Source organism: Electrophorus electricus, chromosome 6 (genome assembly GCF_013358815.1).
Source record: "Electrophorus electricus isolate fEleEle1 chromosome 6, fEleEle1.pri, whole genome shotgun sequence".
Taxonomy (NCBI): Eukaryota; Metazoa; Chordata; class Actinopteri; order Gymnotiformes; family Gymnotidae; genus Electrophorus; species Electrophorus electricus.
The window spans coordinates 10413444-10438601 of NC_049540.1; the positions used below are offsets into that span (position 1 = coordinate 10413444).

The following is a 25158-nucleotide window of genomic DNA, read 5'->3' on the forward strand; positions in this document are numbered from 1 at the left end:
ATCTGATGCTACTCCAGGTGACTGCAGTACGGTGGACAAAGCCAGGCTAGCCTGCTTGACTGCCACAGAGTTTATCAATGAGCTCAGCAGTCCTCCTTCCACTTTTCCTGCCCTTCTGTTTTGTTTGTTCTTGTTTTTTTCAGTATAGTTTACGTGAATGCATGTATGTTTACAGACCTACACTTTGACTTTACACGGTGTAAATATTTCTGGATTCCAGACCGCAGTGCAGTTTCCAGCACTGGGTGGATGTGTCTTGAGCAGGTGTCAGTGATCCCACAGACTATTGGCAATCTTGGCCACTGGGAGGGGAGGGCTTGTGAAGAAATGGAGTCACCTTACAGTCACCCAGATACCTGATCACAGTGGGGGGGGGGGTGAGGGGGTGTGGGGGGCTGCTCTTGTGAGAAGGGCAGAGGTGCCTTAGTCTTGCCGTCTCTGTTCTACAAGTATCACACGTTGTCAGCATGATTGCACTGTGACCCATGGCTCCCAGTGAGCCAGGTGATTCCAGCCCCTTCAGTAATGAAACTTCAAGTTCAAAAGTTAAACCATTTTTTAAAAAGGTCTAGTTCTAAAATCAAATAGGCTGTGCCAATTTCACAGTACACACACATATGGCACACACATTGACTGAAGTCTGTATTAATGTGCCAAGTTATTAAACCATTAAATCTTTATGTTTCTGGGCAACCAGATCCTGCTGATAACTAATTACATTGTTTATGTTTGGTGTATGGGAATTGGGATTTGCAAGATTTATTTTATATTTTCTATACCCTTCCAAGTAGCTACTTATTATACAATTTCTAATAGTCATTGCTATGTAATTTTCCACAAGGTATTTTCTTCTCCGAAATGTTCACACAGATATCGGTTGCTAGGGTTACTGCCCTGGCCTCATGTTTTGCAAAACATTTCTGTTTGTCCTTGACTCTAAGACTTCTGTGCACAAATACACTGTTCACTTTTCTTTTTCCATTTTGGGACTCACTCCTACTTTCTCTGTGCCAACCACCCCTCCCCTTAGCAATAAATAGCAAGGCTTTGTATTCATGGATAAATGCATTTCTTGTTTAAATGCATCATTCAAACATTGTTTAATGTCTTGTTGCACCAGCGTTAGAAATAAATGTGATTATTATTAGATAATAAATAAACGTATTTACTGATCATTGTATTTGATCACACTGTATTTGTTCCCGGCGATGAATTTGCGCCCTGTCTGGGACTGGTAGCCGACTCGCGCCCTGTGGTGTCCTGACCGTGAATTGTATTAAGCAGTTTAGAAAATGAAATATTGTATTTGTCACCCTTTTATCAACAACATTAGGCTACGGGAGGTCGTGCGTTACCATTTTCCCACAGTTAAGGGCGTTTCAGGCATTCTACTTCTATTCACAACACACGTGGGGGAATCACTGGCCCAAATCCTTCTCTTGTAGCCTGCTGTGGTAATAAGAAGGCTGGTAACTAGATTCAGATACAGAAAATGTAAATTCCTTCCCCACGGGCACATTGATCGCTTCCTTACTAGATGTAAAACTTAACGGCTGACTTGTAAGGTATTCACTGACGCACCTGGTTCCTATACCAGTTTATTTTAACCTTTGAAGAAAATCATGAAGAAAAGAATGACGAAGATTAATTGTGTTTCATTTGTAACGGAAAGGATAAGCGTTGTCATTATTCCACTGTTGGCGTAGCAATAACTTTTTATATTTATTTTATCTTCAGTTTTGTGTTTCACTGAAGATTCTTTATTACACGAGGAAGACTCACATATACGTCTGAGCTCTGAGCAGCGTCCTAACGAGCGCCTGCGTAAGTGGCGAGTGTAAGGTCGAGTACGCGCGCCATGCGCTTCGCAGTCTGCGCGCTCGTTGCTACACGTTGTCGCTGTCACGGTAACTCCTGCCAACTTCCCTTTTCAACGCCGTCATCTGTTCCTTATCGGTAACTCGGCTCATAAATAGTGCGCTTTCCCATCCCACCCTTCTCGCTTCGCGCTGGCATGAGGAGAGCGGGTTATTTTACACTGACTTCCGGAGAGACGGACTTTTTAGCCTACGATTCATTAACCGTATAAACCTGAATACACGAGTGCGTGTGGATTACTAAATCTTGATTAATAAAAAATACTGTAGGATGCGCATCTTTCCTGGATTGCATTTCCTGGTTTGCCTCATAGTAACAACAGTTTTGTAGCTCGTTTCGGAGTGACTTTTCCAAGGTTGTCATCAGGGTAAGGGAAATTATAATTAGGATTTAAAGTTAGTTTGTTTGTTTTTTACTTTGAACTCTGAGCGTTAAAACCACAACCAGTTCAATAAACATCATTCATGAAAGGTAAGGACGCGTGCACGTGCTACGAAATATGTAAACTGTGGGGCTTTTTCAAATGTTTATCTGAAGCAGCATCACCTGTCGAGCGCGCGAATAACAAGAAACAGGAGGGCGGGTTGTTATTCTATATACTGTGCCAAAGCGAATTTCCCTACAAGTAGCCGAAAGTAAATGTTAGTGCACGTTCCGCACTTCGGTTTTGAAGGTTCTTTATGGATCCTATTTCACTGAAAAATACACCATATATTTGTAATTGTCACGATTTTCACATTTGAACAGTCTGGCAGTATTTTTTGTGATAAAACGAAGAGAGGTATTTTGTCATGGAGTATATCATAGGCAGTTATGAATGGGCAAAGTAAAATTATTTGTGGCTCTTCTACATTTACTGTACATGAGATGTTTGCTTCTTTTTGTTCATGAAAGCACCTAGGATTTTCCTGTGTAGAACACACAGTCAAAGTGCAGTGTACAGTGCACTCTCTAGGGAGTAAGTGTAATTTGGAACACTCGCTGTGGGAGTTATTGAATGGCACTCATTATCTGGTATAGTAATGCAGTGGCCCTCTCAAGGAAAGACTTTGGTCGGCCCAGTTTGAGACTCCACTAGAGGACGTGGTGGCCTTGATTCCAAAGGCAGACACGTAGAGAGAGAGAGAGAGAGAGAGAGAGAGAGAGAGAGAGAGAGAGAGAGAGAGAGAGAGAGAGAGAGAGAGAGAGAGAGAGAGAGAGAGAGAGAGAGAGAGAGAGAGAGAGAGAGAGAACAGGCAGGCGGAATGAGACCAGCCTTGAGAAGTTGAAATGATTATCATTACAGGCAGGCAGTCCAGAAAGTTCCCTCTGCGGCTGATATGAGACACATGTCTCCAACACTCCCTCACTGGACACATGCATGGTCTCTTGTGCAACCTCCCTTGCCCCCTACTGTGTAAAGTGCATGTAAACCATAAATATAGCTCAAAGCGAGGTGAACTGAAAAAGGGCTTATCGGCCCTACACTCACTTACAACATGAACAGTAAAAACTGGTCCATCATATTATTCGTTGACTTACACACTTGATGACTTCACTAATCTAGATAACAGTAGGATCCGCACTCTGTTAAAAGCACGTAGAAATGAGTGTAGTGTCAGGTTGCTTAATTCAGCCAAGTGACGTTCATAGGGCTGTCGCTTCTTCTGACTCCACGCAAAATGCTAACATCGCCAAATCCAATTTAAATCTACTGTGAAGCAGTAAGCAAAAGAGCTCATGCTGACTAATCTGTCTTTCATACAATGATTTATAATTTGAAGCTAAAGACACATTTCCTCTGTACTGTAAGATACTGGAAGTGGATCTCTGATTCACCGTATCCTCCTGTAACCTGTCAAACAGGTGGAATTATTGCACTCTGAAGCCACTGTGACCTGTGTGCTGTAGGCTGTGTGCATACATCGGCCCCTGTTGGCCAGGCTGGTAAAAATGAAGCAAGGGCACTTCAAGCCTCCAGAACCGGACGATCCACTCTGCTGCTGTGGAGACATTGACCAGCAGAGAGAATCTTGCTGCTGTGACTGTGAGGAACTGGATGATGCATGCGAGAGGTGAGGGGTATAGAGTAAAGGTCACAGAACATTTACACTGCTCTGACACCTTCCTACTCAGACAGTTATTTATTTATGTTTGTTGTTTCTGTCCACTTTTCCACTCTCTCTCTCTCTCTCTCTCTCTCTCTCCCCCAGACTGCTTCGGGTAGACTCAGAGAAGCCGGATGTTCTCTTCCGTCTTGTTGGTGGTGTGATGAATTGTTTGGGGTTTTCGTGCAGCACTCTGGGACCCATCCGTGTAGAGTTCTCCATCCTGCCCCCCATGCTCCTGCTTCCAGTCCTGTTGCGGGTGGCAGCATTGCACTGCATGCTGGGGGTTGTAGTCCTGACAGCCCTGCCTGGACTGGTGCTGTGGTACTACTACATAACGCACCGCAGGAAGAGACAGACATTGTTCTTCCTCAGCCTTGCGCTCTTCTCCCTTGCCTACATGTACTACCTCTTCCTCACGGAGATTATGCCCCGGGGTGATGTGAGCAATCAGCAGCTGGTCACCGTGACAACGGGAATGGTACTGACGCTCGTCTCTCTTGTGCGCACTAAACAGGGTCCCGGGTTCGTACAAGACAACCCGCCCAGACCTGTACACTGCAGTGTCACTTCCACCAGTCAGAGCAAACTCTGTGGTCAAGACCCTATCCACTTTAATGGAGTCAGCCAATCAGAGTATCCAGTAAGAGGAAAGAGGAAGTGGTGTCCCATGTGCCAACTGGTGCGTCCGCCAAGGTCAGGGCATTGCAGGATCTGTGGGAGGTGTGTGCTGCGAATGGACCATCACTGCATCTGGTAGGTGTCCCCTATTCCCCACACTGCTCCCCAATAACTCCTCACTCATCACCCCAATAACTCATCAGCCCTACACTCCTCTCCTGCCCTTTCACTGTTAAAAAATACTGTGTCTACGTATAAGTTAGTTTACAGACAAAGTAGTATTTTTATCTGTGATAGCAATGTTTCCAGCATAACACAACCGTACTCAATAATAAGATATGATCCCTTTTCCCTTTCTCTCTCTTGCACACACAAACACAACCTGTTTTCCAGAAATCACTCACACACACACACACACACACATTCCCTGAAGACAGGTTGATGGGACATGTGTGAGGGCCACAGGAGTCCTTTGCCTAGAGAGAACACACCAAGCCAATCTGTTATACACTGTCAGTGACACATACACACACACACACACACACACACACACACACACACACACACACACACACAAACGGGCACATGCACACATGCCCACTAATCCAAAGCAGTCACTTTGACTCATTCATTCTGTCAAACACATGATGGCATCCATGCTCATTTCAACTGCTAGACGTTCTTTTTGAAGGCAGCTTTAGCTGACAGTTTTTAAACGTTTACATGCACATACATGTGTGTTTTATATTAGGATAAACTGCTGTGTGGGACAGGGCAATCACAGACACTTCTTGTTGACACTCCTCCTCTTCCTCCTGACCTCTCTATATGGGATAAGTATGGTTCTGCACAGTGTGTGTCCACGCAGGCAGAGTGTGTTCACAGCTCTGCTCTACTGCCCTGGAGTCTACAGTCAGTACAGGTACACCCCGCCACACACACACACACACTCACAAATACACGCATGTACGTACATGCACACTCCAGCACACACATTATTTGTGTAGCCTTACAATATCACCCTGGATTTTATGAAGACTCAGACACAGAAAGACCCAAAGAAGAGGATCCATTATTCAGAGCAGTGGCACCAAAATGCCCTCACAAAACATTCCTTTGCTAACACTGGATCACAGTGTATTTTTGTGTGTACTGTGACCGCTTTTAACATTTCCATTGTGGGTGTGTGCATCTGTGTGGGTGTGTTCCTGTGCCTAGCACGGCGCTGTGTTTTACGTGTGTTTGGTACAGCTGTATTGTGACAGGGGGTTTGCTGCACCTGCTGATCCTGCAGCTCATTAATATCAGCTATAATGTCACGGAACGCGAGGTTCAGATCGCCCTGCGCAACAGAACTGCCCACCGGCGCTACTGTGGACTAGTGGTGGAGACCGGCATCTACTCCCATGGCTTACGTCACAACTGGGCCCAGTTCCTTACCATGCACACTCCTGATGGTCCCCCCCTTTCTCTCACAGATATGGTATGACCCATGGAGCAACAACTCATTCTGCTCTCCCCAGATATTGGTACAACCAGTATAATTTATGGTTCTCATCTTGGACACTGGGGGAATGGATCCCATCCTATGCCTAGGGACCTACTTCCTTGTAGCTTCCTGTTTTCACACTACAATTAGGAAATACTGATCTGGACATAGTCTGAAAGAAAAAAGTATACCTTGTTAGATTCTGTATTTTTGCTTGTTGAATTCACATTCAGGCAGAATATTGTCTCCCTTGTAATTCCACCTTTTGGCAGGAAGAGACACTACCTTGTATTGGATTAATCAACATCAAATGTCTAGACTATCTAGGACCCACCTGATATAAAATTAGCTTGATATTTGATGTTTGATATTCACTACGTTCGCCAACTTTGAGTTGACCTACTTACCTAATTTCGTAATGGAATGAACTAGAATATGGTGATGTGCAGCACAAATGTTTTATTTTACACACACACACACCTTATTTTACATAATTTCAGCAGTATTTGTAGCTAAACAATATAAAGCTTTCTGTGTACTGCAATTGCAAGTTAGGGATCATCATCAAAGAGTAGACAGTAGACAAACATAAAAGCACAGTCATGAATAAATGAATTGCATGACTTATAACACTAAAACGAACACTTCAGAGTTCTACAAGGATGTAATAAGACCTTTGGATTGTCAATGTGTACACAAATGTCAAACTTTTACTCTTTTACACTTCAGTACCATTTTGAAGCACATCATATATAACACAAGAACGAACTGTAAATGGTGCAGATAATTGAAAGAAATTATGAAGAAACTATCTGGAGATTGGATGTAATATAGTATCTACATTAATTTTGGTTTTCTTTTGAATATCAGTTGGAAATGATGCACAACCTTTTGGAGTTTTTATACAACAGTACATGCTTCACATAGAACTTTTGTCAGATATGTATTTCAATAGTGTTTGAAATTCATCACATAATCAATGTGAATGTGTGAATGATATATCTTGGTACAATTCCTGCTTTATTTTATTTCTTCCATTTAGAATTTCAATACCATTTCAACCACATTACACAGTGCTAAAATCATCTGTGACTGGTGCAGCTATGTGGCAGTAATGGCAGACAGCTATTGGCTTTTTAATTTAATGCAGTTCCCACTTTTTATATTAATTTAGTCCATTTTGAATTTCAGCAGCATTTGAGCCGCAATACTGGTAACATACATTATTAGGTTTTGACTGTAACATATTTCCTGTTTTATTTATTACATTTTTTTTCTTTTTTTTTTTCTTAAACATAAAGTTTAATAAATACATCTAGTGATACACTTGGACACATTATCAGTGATGTTAACTGGGGTCACTGGGTGTGTCTGGTCTTTCCAAGATCATAGACACTCGTCCAGGTGACACAGCCGGGAGTGATTAGTTCCCAGCTTATGTCAAAGTAGCATACACCCATGGATCACTCCTTTTCATCCACATCCTTCTAGAGGCCTTTTCTGCTTTCTGCTGTTGGCACCGATGGGCTTCTTGTGTATGTTAGTGATGCCCAGGAGTCTGTAGGTTTTAAATAGAGACTGAACTGCAGATCCACTGCATCCCATCTCTGTGGACACCAATGTGATTTCTATCCCTTTCTGCAGCACTCATCCACCAAGTGCACTAGGCTCACTTCCTTTCGTTTGCCTCTTCCTTTCTTTTCCTCCCATGGTATAGTGAGCGTCAACATGACCACTTGCTGTGATATTTCTGAAACCAGGGTGGTCTCTGGAAATCATAGAGTTCTTCCCCAGAATGACCCTCATCTACCAATCACATGCTGCTCCAAAGAGCCCTACTGCTCCCTAGCTGAGGTTTCTCTCCTGGTCTGACAAATGCCACTGCTGACCTTGATGGTTTAAACTGCTTAACTTGGTCTTTGGCATTGCAGATGGTGTCACTAATAGCCTTCCACTGGTCAGGCCACCAGAGGTAGTGACTTTCATCTAGTGCCTTGGGGCAGAAGCTAAGAATGCTCTCCAGTGTTCCATTCCTGAAGCACAAGAGACATGCTGGTGAGTCCATCTTTCTACAGCTGACAAGGTAAGATGGATTTGGAAGGATATCATAGATGTACTATACTCTGAACTTTATGAGGAAGGGCTCAGCCAGATACAACTTCTTAGAAGATCGGGAAATCGGGAGATGTTCCATCATCTGGCTTACACCAGGCCAAGTGGTACCTGTCCTTGTCCTCAGCTTGGTCATGACGGCTGATGGAAAGCTGCAAATCTTTGCTCTACCTGATGCCACTATTGCACAAGAGCTCTCTGCCACAGTTGTGACTCTGCCTGGTCCCCTGCAGAATGTGCCTTCCATTTCTCCCAGTTCTTGCCTCAATGTCAGGCTGGGAGATCTTTGGAAAGATAACAAGACTCCCTATACTGCAGCACCTCTTACACAGGCAACCATGAACTCCTCACTTAGACTGCTCATGGAGAGCCTTAGCTTGATGCGCTTCCCATACACAGCAATACTGCTCAGGCTATATGGCACGCCCAGCCATCTACACAGGCGCTGACTGATCTTCCTCTTGAAGCCCTCCACCACTGATGAAGAGAAATTTTAGAATCCTGGGAAGGATACATGGATGCGCTAACTTGTTCTCTTTTGCCAACCATGTCATGATGCCTTTGTGGCCTTGATAGAGGAAGCATCCTTCAGAGTGCTGTCAGTGGTCTTCCCAAGGCCCTTGATGAGTCATCTTTCTTCTCATGCCTCTCTAATTGGCTGTGTCATGGCTCCTGTATGTTTGAAACTTTCTGACATATTCAGCATCCCACCCTTCTGATCAGAGTTATCAGTTTATGCATTCTTCAGTAGGTACTCATTTAGTCATTGGGCAATGACACTGAAACATACAGTATCTTTCTCTCAGTGCTGAGCTATGAGATTGTCATGAACTTCTTGATCTTACTTGAGTTCCCCTCCTTGAGAATCCACACACATTCTGCACATCTCCATTATTGGGATAACTTCCCCCTCATCCAGATAGCTCTCAAGATCTTCCATGGTCAAAGCCTGTCACCCCTCTTATACACTTTGTAGGGCACTTATTCCCCTGGGATTCCAAAGGTAGGCTGAGGTAGATTATTGAAGGTACTGCATTCCCATAGGACCTCTTCCCTTGCTGCATCACTGTAGGTGTTATGGAGACAGTGGTCTATCTCCTCTTTGGAGCAGGTGAAGAGGCCATTATTATTCGGTCATAGCACCAGCCTTATGAACCCAAATTAAGGCTGCATTTCACCTGGCCTGTGTCCTGTGTCCTTAAATCCAGTGGAGAGACATGAGGTTCTTCCATGGTTTAGGCACACCCTCGATTAGTCCATAACATTGACAGGCTACATGGTCTTCAGAACTGACTGTAATGCTGTTAAGTGCAGCAAAACTGGCAAGGGATAAATAGTCATTCTCATCAAACAGTTCTGGTGTACTGATACTAGGGTAATATCTCAGTCCTGTTCTGGGGATGTGGAATATATTACTTAAAAGTGCTGGCCACTTTAGTGGACATAATACTTCATACCTTATATTGTTTTGGAGGATTTTAATCACTGTAATCTCTAGAAAAATATGTCAACACCCTACCAATTTTAAGAGGAAAAAAACTTTTGGACCATTGTTTGTTTTTCCCAATGAAAAGCTCTGGTTCAGTGCAGATCCTGCCACAGAAACTCAACAGTTTCATTGACACTGAACAGACACCCTATCAATTCCCACGTAACCTTGATTGATGCATGTTCTGCATAAGCACAGGTTCTTGGGACTTTAAAGCAGGTAAACCCATACAAAACGGTGGGACCTGATGGAGTGTCAATGAGAGTCCTGAAGGTCTGCACTGGACAGCTGCCAGGGGGACACACAGACATTTTTAACTCTTCCCTTACACAGGAGACAATTCCACAGCCTTTCAAGTCTTCCTTTGTAGTACCACCCCCTAAAAACACATCCACAGTGAACCACTTCAGGCCAGTAGCACTTAGGTTCCCCCACAGTTTGCCTACACCCCAAGTAGATCAGTGGACAAGGCGGTGGCCTTGATGTTTTACTTTGTACTAAACACTTGTACACCAACAGAACATATGCACACAAAGGTTTTTCTGGAGTTCTTCCATTAACACAATCCTGACTGTGAATCTGGCAGACCTTGGAGTGCCAGCATCCACCTGTAACTGGATTTTGGATTTCCTTATAGACAGATAACAGGTGTTGAGGTTGGGTAATAAGGTCTCTACTGAGCTCACATTCAGCACAGAGACTGCTGAGGGCTGTTGTCTCAGCCCCAAACCCTGTGCCATATACACTTATGACTATTTCAACCCAGGACAACGATATCATTTTTAAATATATTCGGATGATATAACCATCCTAGATCTCATTAAGGGCAGGTTTGAGTCATACAGGGAATTGGTAAACAAAACAGTTGTCTGTGGAGCAGACAACAGTCTTGTTCCTAACATAGATTAACACCAGAGAACTAATTCTGGATTTCAGGAGGAGAACCTACCCCTCGCAGTCTCTCACTATCAATGTAAGTGAGATGGAACAAGATGAGTGTCATATGACAGAAAACTTGAGCCATGAAAAAAAACCTGTGGCAACAGTGAAGAAAGCTTGGCAGCAGCTGTACTTCATCAGGCTGCTGAACAAGGCTAGACTCTGACATCAGAGCCTCACCCAGGCCTACACTCATGGACAGCATTCTGAGCAGTGGCATTACTCTGTGGTTTGGAAACATCTCCAAGGCTGACAGGAAATCTCTTCAACAAGTCATCAAAACTGCAGAGAGAACCATTGGCTCTGATCTCCCCTCTATGGACACACTCTACACACTGCACTACAGTTGAAAAGCATGGAGCTCTCAGTGATTAACACCACACAGCTCATTCTCTGTTCAGGTGGAAAAACCCAGGATACAAACTGAGACACCAGAGGCTAGAGAGTATCATTGCTCCCAAAGCACGATTCCATAATAGACTTAATATCCTTAATATCCTTAAGTAATATTTTGTCTTTTATATATATATATATATATATATATATATATATATATATATATATATATATATATATATATATATATATACATTTTTTATTATACTGCATTAAAAATTGGAACTGCATTAAAAATTAAATGGTTGTGTCATAACTTCAACCTATCATTCACAGGCTAATTTAATGTCCCATGTAATGCTGTTTGAATGCTCTCTAGATTCAAAATGGAATGCAAAATGGAAGCATGCATTACATTACAACTCCAAAGGTGGTGCATCACTGCTTCTGCACTGCTATGCCATTTACAGTTTATTTTAGTCTTGTATAGGAGTTGAATTCATTCAAAGTTGAGATTGTTACATTCATATATAATAAATACTAAATTAAAGCAGATATTGCATTACATCCAATTTCCATTTAATGTTCATTTTTGTCTTGTACACCATATGCCTCAGATGATATACATCAATTATCAGAAATCTGTGAATCATTACAACTTCGTAGATCATTTAATATTGATTTTGGTGCTGTAAGTCATGCACTAGAAATCCAAGAATTCCATAACTACTAGAATGGACATAGCGGTCATTTTGACTGATTGAAATCCCATGCTTATTCATAGTATAGCACAGAATAGATTTTTAAAACATGCATTTGTTATCTAAAAATAGTTCATAAAAATGCCAGCAAAACAACATAAGTTTTAAGTTTTCATCATTTACTGATAAAATTAAGCTATACAAAACATAAACTTATATACTTATAACTACACTATAAAAATATATAGATGATAACCCTTTGATTTAATTTATCAATTCATTCCATATATTCTGTTGCTGGATAGATTAAATAGACTCAGGATAGCAACTCTGTGTTGAGGACTGCATCCTATGTTGTGAATTAGGATTGCAGCCCTAAAGTTCACAGTTCAAGGTTGCATTTTAAGCAATAAAGCTGAACTTTCCATTTTGTTCTCATAAAAGCACACACCAAGCTTGGTACAGGTAGCATTAGTAGAATCAATAACTGAATAAAACAAAATGAAAGATAGTAACCAGAAGTGGATTGCAGTCCACTGGTTTAAAACCTTTGTAGTTTTTTGTAGTTCCGGGCTACCTACCAAAAGATTTAGATCTAATCATAATGTATATAAATATTAAAATCAGACACTATGTTCTTACAAAAACACATGGCATTAGTTGTGTATGTGGTACATATAAGATTACAACTACACCAGTGCAGGGTATAGTTGTGATTATCTTTTATACAAAAGACTATAAAATGATTGTCTGAAAATATGAATCTTGGGTTTAAGATTATTGAACTGCAATTAGATTTTTCAAGATACAGCTGTTGATAAATATTATTTCTCTGGATGGCAATTTCCTACAGTAAACAACTTCAAAAAACTCTGATAATACCCACTATGTGAATCACCAAAGATGGCATCGCAGATGGTTGCCACGGGTGCTCTACCTTTTTGTTTTTTTTATTTCTATGTTTGTATCATTCTTTGTAGAGCAAATTCATTTAAATATAGAAGAGAGGAATTGCTTAGCATCCAGCAAATTTGCCTATGTGACCTGATTCCTAATCTCATTAATCCAATGCAGTCTTTAAACATTTTAGTCAGCACTGCTGCTACACTGTATGGGAGACACTGGAAAAGACACTGGAAAAGACAAAAGCTAGACGTGCCATTGCACTGGTGAAACTCCAAAGGTTTCTGAACACCACGTCCTGTTTTACACCTTGCCAATCTCCACTCTCTTAACAACAAGATGACTGAACTGCAACTTCTCATCAGAAACAGAACCAGCTAGGACTTCTTATGCTCTGCTGCTTTGTGTTTCATGGAAACCTGGTTAACTGATCAAACTCCCGACAGTGCAGTTCCCCTACCTGGCTTCCAACTATTCCATGCTGACTGCAATATGGATCAAATGGAAAAGCTAAAAGGTAGTGGACTTTGTTTCTACATTAACAAAGGTTGGTGCACAGACATAGGTGTTTTTATTATAATATGTCAACCATGTCTGGGTGCTCCCTTCATTAACTGTAGACTTTATCCACTGTGAGAGTTTTCCGTGTTCATCCTGGTCATTGTTCACATTCCACCACATGCTTGTGGGAGAGAGGCACTTCAACTTCGTATGGAACAGATTCATCCAGGTTCTCTCCTCTTTGTAGTTGGGGACCTCAACAGTGCAAACTTTATCCGTGCACTTCCTATATACAGGCAACACATTCAGTGTCCCACCAAAAACACTCGACACCAGCTGCACTTAAAGTACACTACAACTTTGATCCCTGTGCGGTTGTAAGTCAGTCTGATCACAGTCCTGATCCCACTCACATGTAGTACCTGAAAATTACTCAACTCATGGGAAAATTTGGACTGTGTTAGAAAAACTGGAGCTGCAAGCGCTATGACCAGACTGACTGTGGTGTAGTGAAGCTGTGGATGTGGATCTGGATGATTCATTAGTTTCTGAAAGACATATGTGTGCCTGCAAGAACTCACAGAAGATTCAATGATGACAAGCCTAGGTCATAGCTACACTGCTCCATACTGCACCATCTGGGACTGGATAAGGAGGAAGCTTATAGTGGAAGAGACAGGGGCATGTACAACAGGGCCAGCAACACATTGAATGTTTGAGGAGCTAAAAGGAACTTCTTTGAAAAGAAAAGAAATGGTTCTGATCTAATCACAAAATTACCATTTCTGGTTTGCCTTTTTGTAGAGAATAAGCAGTATACATTCCCTAGATTAAGTAATTTATGAAATCTATTTCCTCATGCTTTAGCCAATATTGTAGCAGGTCTCCCTGAGATAAAGTCACATATTGTCCAGTATATAGATGATTGTATGAATGTAGGTGCTTTTTCTTTTTATTGATTCTAAAGATAAAAATGTACATTTAAACACAGGCTTGACAGAAACATTCTGGGGACATCTGTTTGGCTTCCAACCATAACCACTTGTAACCTACTTACTGCTTCAAACTCGGAAACTTGCAACTTCCGAGAGTAATTGAATGTAGCATAGGCTAACAAAAATCTGCAACATTAAACAATGCTGTTTAGTATGTAATACAAGCTCTATTTGCGTTTTAAATGTATATTTGGATAAATTACAATTAATTAACACATTTACGAGTTATTAATTAACACTGGACACAGTGTAATGTGAGCCGTTATCTAAACTGAGTTTGATACCAATGGGTTAGCAGTTATCAAATAGTTTTTTTGTTGTTGTTTACTGCTGCTTTTGAACAATGGGTAAACAGGAGATTGCTTAAAGGGCAGGTTGATAGTGTGTGTATGTGTGTGTGTGTGTGTGTGTGTGTGTGTGTGTGTGTGTCTGCATGTATGTGTGTGTGACAAACATCAACTCAAAGTTTTTCCTGCTTTTTAAGTGCTTCATCATACTTTGGATGACATGATTCCATTTTCACCCATTCATTTCACCTTGACATTATCTTAAATCTGTGTGAGTTATCTTGTGTTAAACAATATTCTTATATAAGACTATAGCTTGGGGTGTATGTGCGTGAAGAGAGCAGTTATCCAGCTACATAGAGAGTACCAAAAAGTGATGCACATGACAGAATGTTTAAACAGGAAGAGGTTTAGCATGAGTCATACTCTGCTTAGTAAAACCACACATAAAAGGATAATGCTGCAAACATGCAAGCGTATTCGTATAGTTTAGAAACTGGTGTGTGTGTTTGTGTGTTCTGTCACACAGAGAACACAAGTCTTCCTATGCATGTCACTCTATGTCTTTATGACATGATGTGATTTTGATTACTTTTTATTTTCACTGGAATCATTTGTTATTTTCACTTTCTCAGTCCAGTCAACTTGTCCAGTTGTTTATGAGTATCTACATGTGTGTGTGTGTGTGTGTGCGTGTGTGTGTGTGTGTGTGTGTGCGTGTGCGCACGCATGTGTGTGTGTGTGTGTGCATGTGTGTGTGTCTGCGTGTGTGCGTGTGTGTGTGTACATGTGTGTGTGTGTACATGTGTGTGTATGTGTGTGCGTGTGTGTGTCTTGTAAAGTGGTCTTTACATTCTCTCTGCTCTAGGGGAATGCACATTTATGGTGCTGGTTATTCAGTGACCTCCTATCATTTAGTAACATCATTACTGAGTTGTGCACTATGGAAAGCAGACAAAAAAAACTATCTGTCTCTTCTGGACAACAATGGGCCTGTCTTCTTGTTTTTTTCCTACTCTTCAAAGGTAATGGTTTCAGCATAATTTGTTATTGTAATTTTTCAGGACAAACGTATTCTATCTATGTATAAGAACTAGAGAAAACAGGACTACCAAAGTATAATACAAAGTACAAAAACAAATAGGTGTTGGGGGTATGTTTTTTATGAAATTCATAATTATTAACCATACATTTGTTTTGGGAAAATAACTCTTGGATGTACATGCATGTAAATATAAATAAATATAAAAGACTAAAAAGACTAAATATAAAAGACAGCAAGAAAAGTTATTTCTCCTTATAAATGAATATTGATTTAAAGACAACAAAAGACCTTATTTCACTCTTCATTAAATGAATGGTTAGTGTGACTGCATAGAAAATATCGTAGATTGTTCCTGAAACAACAGTTTTACACAACAGTCTCTCTCTCTCTTCCTCTCTTTGTCTACTTTTCTTTTGTCTCTTACTTCCTGTCTTTCTCTATGTGTGTCCATCTGTCTTGCTTTTCATCACTCTCTCTCTCTCTCTTGCTCTATTTCTCGGTCTTTTAACCTTTTTATCTGTTTGCCTCTCTCTCTGACTTAGGGTGTACAGCAAATGATATGGTGGTCACATCACCAAACATGCATGCTTTGCCTGGTCACAATGTGTCTCTACACTGTGCACCTAAGAACAACGCTACAGTCACTCAGGTCCAGTGGAGCCGCTGCAATAATTCACACTTAATCCTTGTCTTCAGCCCGGTGCACGGAATTCATTTTTTCGACTCCATGTATAAGGACCGCGTCTCCATGAATAAGTACCACACATTCAACCTCAAACAGCTCCAGGAGGGTGACTTTGGAGCATACTGCTGTCACCTTTCCACGTATCCCAGCGGGAGTCTGAATGGGCATATGCTACTACTGAAAGGCGACGAGAAAGATGACAGGAAAGGCCGCAGCGTGGAAAAGCCGGAAAACAAACATCAAGGTATCTACATGATCTTATCATCATCATCACCATGATCTTCATGATGTGAGTTGATTCAGACTTTACTTATGACCTTGGATGTTACTGCCCAGAGGAGTCATTCATTAAATATTTACCAAAACAAAAAAATAGCATTGTACATCACTTAAATTAGAGGGATTATTTCTACCACTGAAACAAAAACAATTAAAATTTTGGATTACATTATAGGATTCAAAAGATACTATTTAAAATCTGATTTTTAAATTTTTGAATATTTGAATTTTTTAAGGTAGAAAAGGTAGAAAAGTGCCCCTGGGTGGCAGATGAGTGTTATTGCATTCATTGCTGGTTTAATTTATGTTGGTATAATTTAGGCACTGCACTGCTGAGATATTTGCAAAGGCTTATAAACCATAAGAAAAGATGAAAGGAGAATTCCTAGTGTAACTTGCACACAAGTATGCTACTCCCTGAATGTTTTAGAAGTTTTGGTTCATCTCTCCAGTAGATTATCCAGTAGATTTCTTCATTTCTTTTATCTAGACATGTCACCAGCCATGCATCAAAGAAGAAAAAACGGGCACCAACATTTTTACAACCATGTTAAAAAATTATTTAAAATATTATGCTGTAATAATAAGAAGAAGAAAAAGAAGAAGAAGTAGATAGATAGATAGATAGATAGATAGATAGATAGATAGATAGATAGATAGATAGATAGATAGATAGATAGATAGATAGATAGATAGATAGATAGATAGATAGATAGATAGATAGATAGATAGAAAGAAAAACTCCCTGCATGTTGAGTATGACAAACAGGTCTCACACAGAGTAATGTGATTGAGGCACACTCGGACATATGAAAGAATTAAATGTGGAACAGATATCTTGATAGACAGCACATAATGCATACGGATTCATAGGATATATGGAAGGATTGCAGTGTTGATAGAGTTTAACCTTTTTGACATTTACGTCACGGCATTTGGCAGACGCTTTTATTCAGAGCGTGTTACAAAAGTGCTTTATTATTTTACTCATATCGCATTCTAGCCAGTACAGTAGGTAAGAGTTCAAGATACCATTGAACTAGAATACTGCGGAAATACAGGGTTCAATGTTAAGCTCTATCTCAGACAATGATAATAAGTGCAATAACAAACAATACCCTACAATAAGTACTAGAGTTTCAGTTACATAGGTACATAAATATTCCACAAAAATATACGTCTTCAGTCTGCGTTTGAGGACTGCAAGGGAAGCTGCTTTATGGACAACCAGAGGAAGTTCATTCCACCATCTGATGGTACTCATAACCTGTCACACCATTAAACCTATCACACCATTAAACCTATCATGGCCTTCATAACCTGTCACACCATTAAACCTATCATGGCCTTCATAACCTGTCACACCATTAAACCTATCATGGCCTTCATAACCTGTCACAACATTAAACCTATCACAGTCCTCACAACTTGTCACACCATTAAACCTATCATGGCCTTCATAACCTGTCACACCATTAAACCTATCATGGCCTTCATAACCTGTCACAACATTAAACCTATCATGGCCTTCATAACCTGTCACAACATTAAACCTATCATGGCCTTCATAACCTGTCACAACATTAAACCTATCACAGTCCTCACAACTTGTCACACCATTAAACCTATCATGGCCTTTATAACCTGTCACAACATTAAACCTATCATGGCCTTCATAACCTGTCACAACATTAAACTTATCACAGTGCTCACAACCTGTTACACCATTAAACCTAACACGGCCTTCATAACCTGTCACAACATTAAACCTATCATGGCCTTCATAACCTGTCACAACATTAAACCTATCACAGTCCTCACAACCTGTCACGCCATTAAACCTATCCTGGCCTTCATAACCTGTCACAACATTAAACCTATCATGGCCTTCATAACCTGTCACAACATTAAACTTATCACAGTGCTCACAACCTGTTACACCATTAAACCTAACACGGCCTTCATAACCTGTCACAACATTAAACCTATCATGGCCTTCATAACCTGTCACAACATTAAACCTATCACAGTCCTCACAACCTGTCACGCCATTAAACCTAACATGGCCTTCATAACCTGTCACAACATTAAACCTATCACAGTCCTCACAACCTGTCACGCCATTAAACCTATCCTGGCCTTCATAACCTGTCACAACATTAAACCTATCATGGCCTTCATAACCTGTCACAACATTAAACTTATCACAGTGCTCACAACCTGTTACACCATTAAACCTAACACGGCCTTCATAACCTGTCACAACATTAAACCTATCATGGCCTTCATAACCTGTCACAACATTAAACCTATCACAGTGCTCACAACCTGTTACACCATTAAACCTAACATGGCCTTCATAACCTGTCACAACATTAAACCTATCATGGCCTTCATAACCTGTCACAACATTAAACCTATCATGGCCTTCATAACCTGTCACAACATTAAACCTATCACAGTCCTCACAACCTGTCACGCCATTAAACCTAACACGGCCTTTATAACCTGTCACAACATTAAACTTATCACAGTGCTCACAACCTGTTACACCATTAAACCTATCCTGGCCTTCATAACCTGTCACAACATTAAACCTAACACGGCCTTCATAACCTGTCACAACATTAAACCTAACATGGCCTTCATAACCTGTCACAACATTAAACCTGTAACGGTCCTCACAACCTGTCACATCGAGGAGAGATTGAATGGCTGTATGCTAGCTAATCTCGGAGAGAATGAGCGTTCTACGTAATATTAGCAGTCTCAAAGTACAATGAACTGTAAATGGAACACTCCACTTACAAAGGAAACAGGAAGGGGTCAGCATGGGGTATCAGGGGTATCATGCAATGATACTACGGCATCTCGCATGCTGTGTTTGTGCTGTCAGAAAAAGAGGTACAGTAAGACTTCATTTCCATTCTCTGAGCTGACAAAAACTGACAAAAACAGCCTCAAGAACCTCACAATTGCACCACCAAGATCTTAATGTGCACTCCAGTGGCAAATGTCATACCTCTAAACAGATGATTTGTTTATATGTTTGTGTGTTCATTGAGCTGTGTATATGTGACCCCACTACAACTAACACTTGCTGCCCTAAAAATGCAAACTAAGGACTCCTAAAGCATTCCAACAAGTGAGTGATGGTGTCTGTCTCCTTCAGGTCTTTCCACGATGCTGATGGTGTATATCGCGTGCGGCATAGTGACGATTGTGCTTCTGAATGGGATCATCATCATGGTCGTTTGTAAAAAGGTAGAAGCCCTTCACCTTCTTCTACCTTTCAGTAAAGCCGTCAGGCTCCTGTGTTGGTTCAGAGCTCTTTTGAATCCATGTTCAAATATAATACAGGTCAGAATAAGCAAACAAGAACAACAAGATCAGAAATTAATCTAAAGGAATTTTCAGTATGATGGAAAATTCATATTTATGCTCACATGGTTTCTTATAAACCTGTTAAGTATCAATACCCCACTTTCTGACTACATCTCCCATTAACCTCATTCCACCAGCACACCTATCACTTCAACCGGTGCCACCACCCTCAGCCAGCTCCCGCGTTCCTCCTCCCCTGGCTGTTAAGTGTGTACACTTGTTCCTGTTTTACTCTGTCTGTTTAACCTGTCTCATCTCATTCTTTCAATGTGAACTACTGCCATGGTTTATCTCTACATACCGAGTGGGTTTTGTGTCAGCCTGTCTGATACATGACCTGTTTTGTTCTCTGGATTCACTTTTGTTTCATCCCATTCTAGTTTGTACATTAACTTGGACTGATTACTTGTATTGTATTTATTGGACTGTTTTCTTGTTTGCTCTTTGGCCAGACCTGTTTGTGCTGCGTTTGCCCTCTCTGGCATGTGACCTTTTATTGTTTTTTGACCCCAGCTTTGGTTTTCCCCTCTCCTAATAAACCTGAATTGCTTGATCTTATCCGCGATCATCTGAACACCATCAGTTGCGTTACACTTTGTTGAATTTTAAACACTTGAACTTTCTCTTTTCAATGTGGGAAAGAAACATAGTGAGCAGCAATAAGATTTTTTTTGCTGTCACCACCTTTCTTCGTGTTCATGCTTGATCATGCAGGATCATGGTTGCTCCTAGAGCTAAGCATGCATCAAACAAACTGGTTCTCCACTACTCATGCACTCATGGAAATACATTCACAGGCATTATTAGGTATTATTAGGTATGCCTATCTTATATGAGCATTTTATAGCTATTTAGTTACAGGCATCAGGTTCTGACTACAGAATTGCAGACTATATGTTATTAATATCATGGACCTCTTCAACATAGCAGTGGTTAAGACATGGTTATTAGCATTGTGCTGGTGCAATTGTATCAGGCGTGGAAATGTTTCTGGAGATTTTACATACAGCATTGTTACTGCTGGGATAGGAAGGTCGTCTGTCCAAACCAATACATCTAACAGTGGTGCAGTGATCAGAACAGAGGAATTGGAGGATGGCTAACAGAAACTGTAAAATAAAATTATAAAGTCAATAAAGTTAGGACTAATAATAAAGTTATGTTTTGATAAAGTTATGAAGTAATCTTGAAATACTTTACAGATTTGTTTACTTATTCAAGGAATGCTTTGCCAACATTCTTGAGTTTATGCAAAGCCGTGAGAGTAATAATCTCGAACTGTGTGTTTAACCTGTCTCATCTCATTCTTTCAATGTGAACTACTGCCATGGTTTATCTCTACATACCGACTGGGTTTTGTGTCAGCCTGTCTGATACATGACCTGTTTTGTTCTCTGGATTCACTTTTGTTTCATCCCATTCTAGTTTGTACATTAACTTGGACTGATTACTTGTATTGTCTTTATTGGACTGTTTTCTTGTTTGCTCTTTGGCCAGACCTGTTTGTGCTGCGTTTGCCCTCTCTGGCATGTGACCTTTTATTGTTTTTTGACCCCAGCTTTGGTTTTCCCCTCTCCTAATAAACCTGAATTGCTTGATCTTATCCGCGATCATCTGAACACCATCAGTTGCGTTACACTTTGTTGAATTTTAAACACTTGAACGTTTAAAAGTAAAAGTACCTCAGATTGCTCTTTTTATCTGCATAGCAAACCAAAAGGCAAAGCTACCTTCAGGTTGATAACATACCACAGATCAACCTTAAACAGAAATTGAACATACGCTGTCCTCTCTGCTCTCTTTTCAATGTGGGAAAGAAACATAGTGAGCAGCAATAAGATTTTTTTTGCTGTCACCACCTTTCTTCGTGTTCATGCTTGATCATGCAGGATCATGGTTGCTCCTAGAGCTAAGCATGCATCAAACAAACTGGTTCTCCACTACTCATGCACTCATGGAAATACATTCACAGGCATTATTAGGTATTATTAGGTATGCCTATCTTATATGAGCATTTTATAGCTATTTAGTTACAGGCATCAGGTTCTGACTACAGAATTGCAGAATATATGTTATTAATATCATGGACCTCTTCAACATAGCAGTGGTTAAGACATGGTTATTAGCATTGTGCTGGTGCGATTGTATCAGGCGTGGAAATGTTTCTGGAGATTTTACATACAGCATTGTTACTGCTGGGATAGGAAGGTCGTCTGTCCAAACCAATACAGCTAACAGTGGTGCAGTGATCAGAACAGAGGAGTTGGAGGATGGCTAACAGAAACTGTAAAATAAAATTATAAAGTCAATAAAGTTAGGACTAATAATAAAGTTATGTTTTGATAAAGTTATGAAGTAATCTTGAAATACTTTACAGATTTGTTTACTTATTCAAGGAATGCTTTGCCAACATTCTTGAGTTTATGCAAAGCCGTGAGAGTAATAATCTCGAACTGTGTGTTTAACCTGTCTCATCTCATTCTTTCAATGTGAACTACTGCCATGGTTTATCTCTACATACCGAGTGGGTTTTGTGTCAGCCTGTCTGATACATGACCTGTTTTGTTCTCTGGATTCACTTTTGTTTCATCCCATTCTAGTTTGTACATTAACTTGGACTGATTACTTGTATTGTCTTTATTGGACTGTTTTCTTGTTTGCTCTTTGGCCAGACCTGTTTGTGCTGTGTTTGCCCTCTCTGGCATGTGACCTTTTATTGTTTTTTGACCCCAGCTTTGGTTTTCCCCTCTCCTAATAAACCTGAATTGCTTGATCTTATCCGCGATCATCTGAACACCATCAGTTGCGTTACACTTTGTTGAATTTTAAACACTTGAACGTTTAAAAGTAAAAGTACCTCAGATTGCTCTTTTTATCTGCATAGCAAACCAAAAGGCAAAGCTACCTTCAGGTTGATAACATACCACAGATCAACCTTAAACAGAAATTGAACATACGCTGTCCTCTCTGCTCTCTTTTCAATGTGGGAAAGAAACATAGTGAGCAGCAATGAGATTTTTTTTGCTGTCACCACCTTTCTTCGTGTTCATGCTTGATCATGCAGGATCATGGTTGCTCCTAGAGCTAAGCATGCATCAAACAAACTGGTTCTCCACTACTCATGCACTCATGGAAATACATTCACAGGCATTATTAGGTTTTATTAGGTATGCCTATCTTATATGAGCATTTTATAGCTATTTAGTTACAGGCATCAGGTTCTGACTACAGAATTGCAGACTATATGTTATTAATATCATGGACCTCTTCAACATAGCAGTGGTTAAGACATGGTTATTAGCATTGTGCTGGTGCGATTGTATCAGGCGTGGAAATGTTTCTGGAGATTTTACATACAGCATTGTTACTGCTGGGATAGGAAGGTCGTCTGTCCAAACCAATACAGCTAACAGTGGTGCAGTGATCAGAACAGAGGAGTTGGAGGATGGCTAACAGAAACTGTAAAATAAAATTATAAAGTCAATAAAGTTAGGACTAATAATAAAGTTATGTTTTGATAAAGTTATGAAGTAATCTTGAAATACTTTACAGATGTTTACTTATTCAAGGAATGCTTTGCCAACATTCTTGAGTTTATGCAAAGCCGTGAGAGTAACAATCTCAAACTGTTCACCTCAATCTGTTTTACCATCTCTGTGTCTCACTTTCTCTCTTGGTAACAGAGGAGAAGAAAGCTGAAGAACCCCAAGTATATTATGAAACGATCAGACAATGAGACCACCTGTCAGCCCTCAATGCAAGGCAAAGGACGAGGCTCCTCCCCTGATACAGACATGAAAAGGACCACGGGAAAACAAGAGGTGTTTGATGATGACCATGACGAGATGTACCTGAATGTTTCAAAGCCCAGTTCAGACAATTCCTAAATGGGGCAGTGGTACATGTTTTTATACATTCAAACCAATATCACTCAAATCTCAGAAAAATTCACAGTGTTGACTATTGTATTCTTCAAAGGTGTTTCTAATAAATATTTTTTTTAATAAACAGAGTAGTTGCTATAGTTAACATGCTGCATGATTGGGGTGGGGAGAGCAGCCTTGTGATTTCACTTTTGTGATGTGATTGGCTGTTAAATGTGGCCAAAATTATTATTAATTTTAACTTGTGTAATTTTTAAATTATTACTGTTAGGTACAACTGGGCAAAAACAGCTCATGTCTGCTGACTTTTCCCCTCCCCTGTCTCCTGGGCAACAGAAGCATCTTATGCTGCACATCCCAGTAATGCAGGGGACCACGACCTGAAACAAAACATCTATCTATTGTCTTAAATCCTGCTCATTAGAACATTTATGACAAAGCACAAAATGTAATTCAATGTATTCAAGGTAAAAATGTTGTGCATATTAACAATTTGTTTGCATTCTTTGTGTAGCATATTTTGTTTTATTTAACATAAAACACTTTTTATATGATGGATTAGGTTCAATGGTGTGAGTAGTTCAAAAGCTGATATAACTGAGATATCCAGTATATACAGATGATTTCAAATAAGGCCTGTTTTACAGCTTTAATTCTATAAAGAAAAAATGTACATCTGCTTAAAAACTCTTCCTTGGAAGGGAACCTCATGTTTTAACGGACTTGGACCTGATCACTGTGTAGAGGCGGACTGAGGTTTGCAACACATGCATTCTCAAACACAGTAACTCCCACACACACACTTGAAAAGGAATGCACTGAAGAGTTAAGGCCAAAGATTGGCTGCTGAGCTTCTAGAGACAAGCCTGAACCTGCTGGACAAGAGGATGGTGCAGCTGCCTACTTGTGTGTGAGGATGGCATCATATCTGATCATGAAGAATCTGTGTAGCCTAAGAAAGTCATTTAGCCCAGAAGGGACAACACATAAAGTGCACATCAACCTTTGAAAAGTGTCACGCCCCCTGACCCAGACTACGCCTCCTAGCTCCCAGCCCGTTACTCCTCCTAGTCCAACTATTCTCATTCAAACTGCCTCCCCTAATTATTAAAAACTTTCACCTGTTGCTCATTTCCTCCTCCTATTTATACCTGTTTGTGCTTGTCCTTTGCAAAGTATTGCCATTATAGTTCCATGTGTACTGAGCATTCTTTCTGTCTGTTGTTTACAGTCTAGCCTGCTCCCTGATTTTTCTTATCCCTTTCTGGTTTGGTTGTTTGGTTGACTCCCAGTCCGGTTTATTTTGGACCGTTTTCAAGACTGCAACTTTGTTTCATCCATGTATTGTGTATGGTCAATATGGCTTTTGACTCTAGCCTGTTTTTTGACTCCGGCTTTGGAATATCACTTTTATAATAAAACCTCTCCGTTCACATCCACAAGCATCTGACTCCAGTCAGTAGTATTACAAAAGAAGGACGTTCTCCTTGTGTAACGTCACATATTGTCTAAACCAGTCATGTTAGGACACAAGGCACGTGTT

General features: G+C 40.4%; 1 protein-coding gene across 5 annotated transcripts; it reads left to right on the forward strand.

Moving 5' to 3' along the window:
- Positions 1 to 1995: 1995 nt before the first annotated feature.
- On the forward strand, positions 1996 to 25054 carry zdhhc23a (zinc finger DHHC-type palmitoyltransferase 23a). Of its 5 annotated transcripts, none has more exons than XM_026998501.2 (8): positions 1996 to 2349; positions 3724 to 3932; positions 4071 to 4721; positions 5338 to 5508; positions 5805 to 6069; positions 16080 to 16357; positions 19520 to 19611; positions 23415 to 25054. In XM_026998501.2, exons 2-6 carry the CDS (start codon positions 3811 to 3813, stop codon positions 16116 to 16118), a joined length of 1248 nt encoding a protein of 415 aa, XP_026854302.2. In that variant the 5' UTR covers positions 1996 to 2349; positions 3724 to 3810; the 3' UTR covers positions 16119 to 16357; positions 19520 to 19611; positions 23415 to 25054. The 5 variants fall into 5 exon arrangements, with proteins under 5 accessions (XP_026854302.2, XP_026854298.2, XP_026854300.2 ...); XM_026998497.2 differs by having other exon boundaries at positions 16080 to 16312; XM_026998499.2 differs by having other exon boundaries at positions 3769 to 3932; positions 16080 to 16312.
- Positions 25055 to 25158: the final 104 nt, after the last annotated feature.

Excerpts from the sequence above, each read along its gene's own strand:
- zdhhc23a (XM_035527225.1), top strand. The coding sequence starts at position 17,654 with ATGGCCTTCATAACCTGTCACACCATTAAACCTATCATGGCCTTCATA.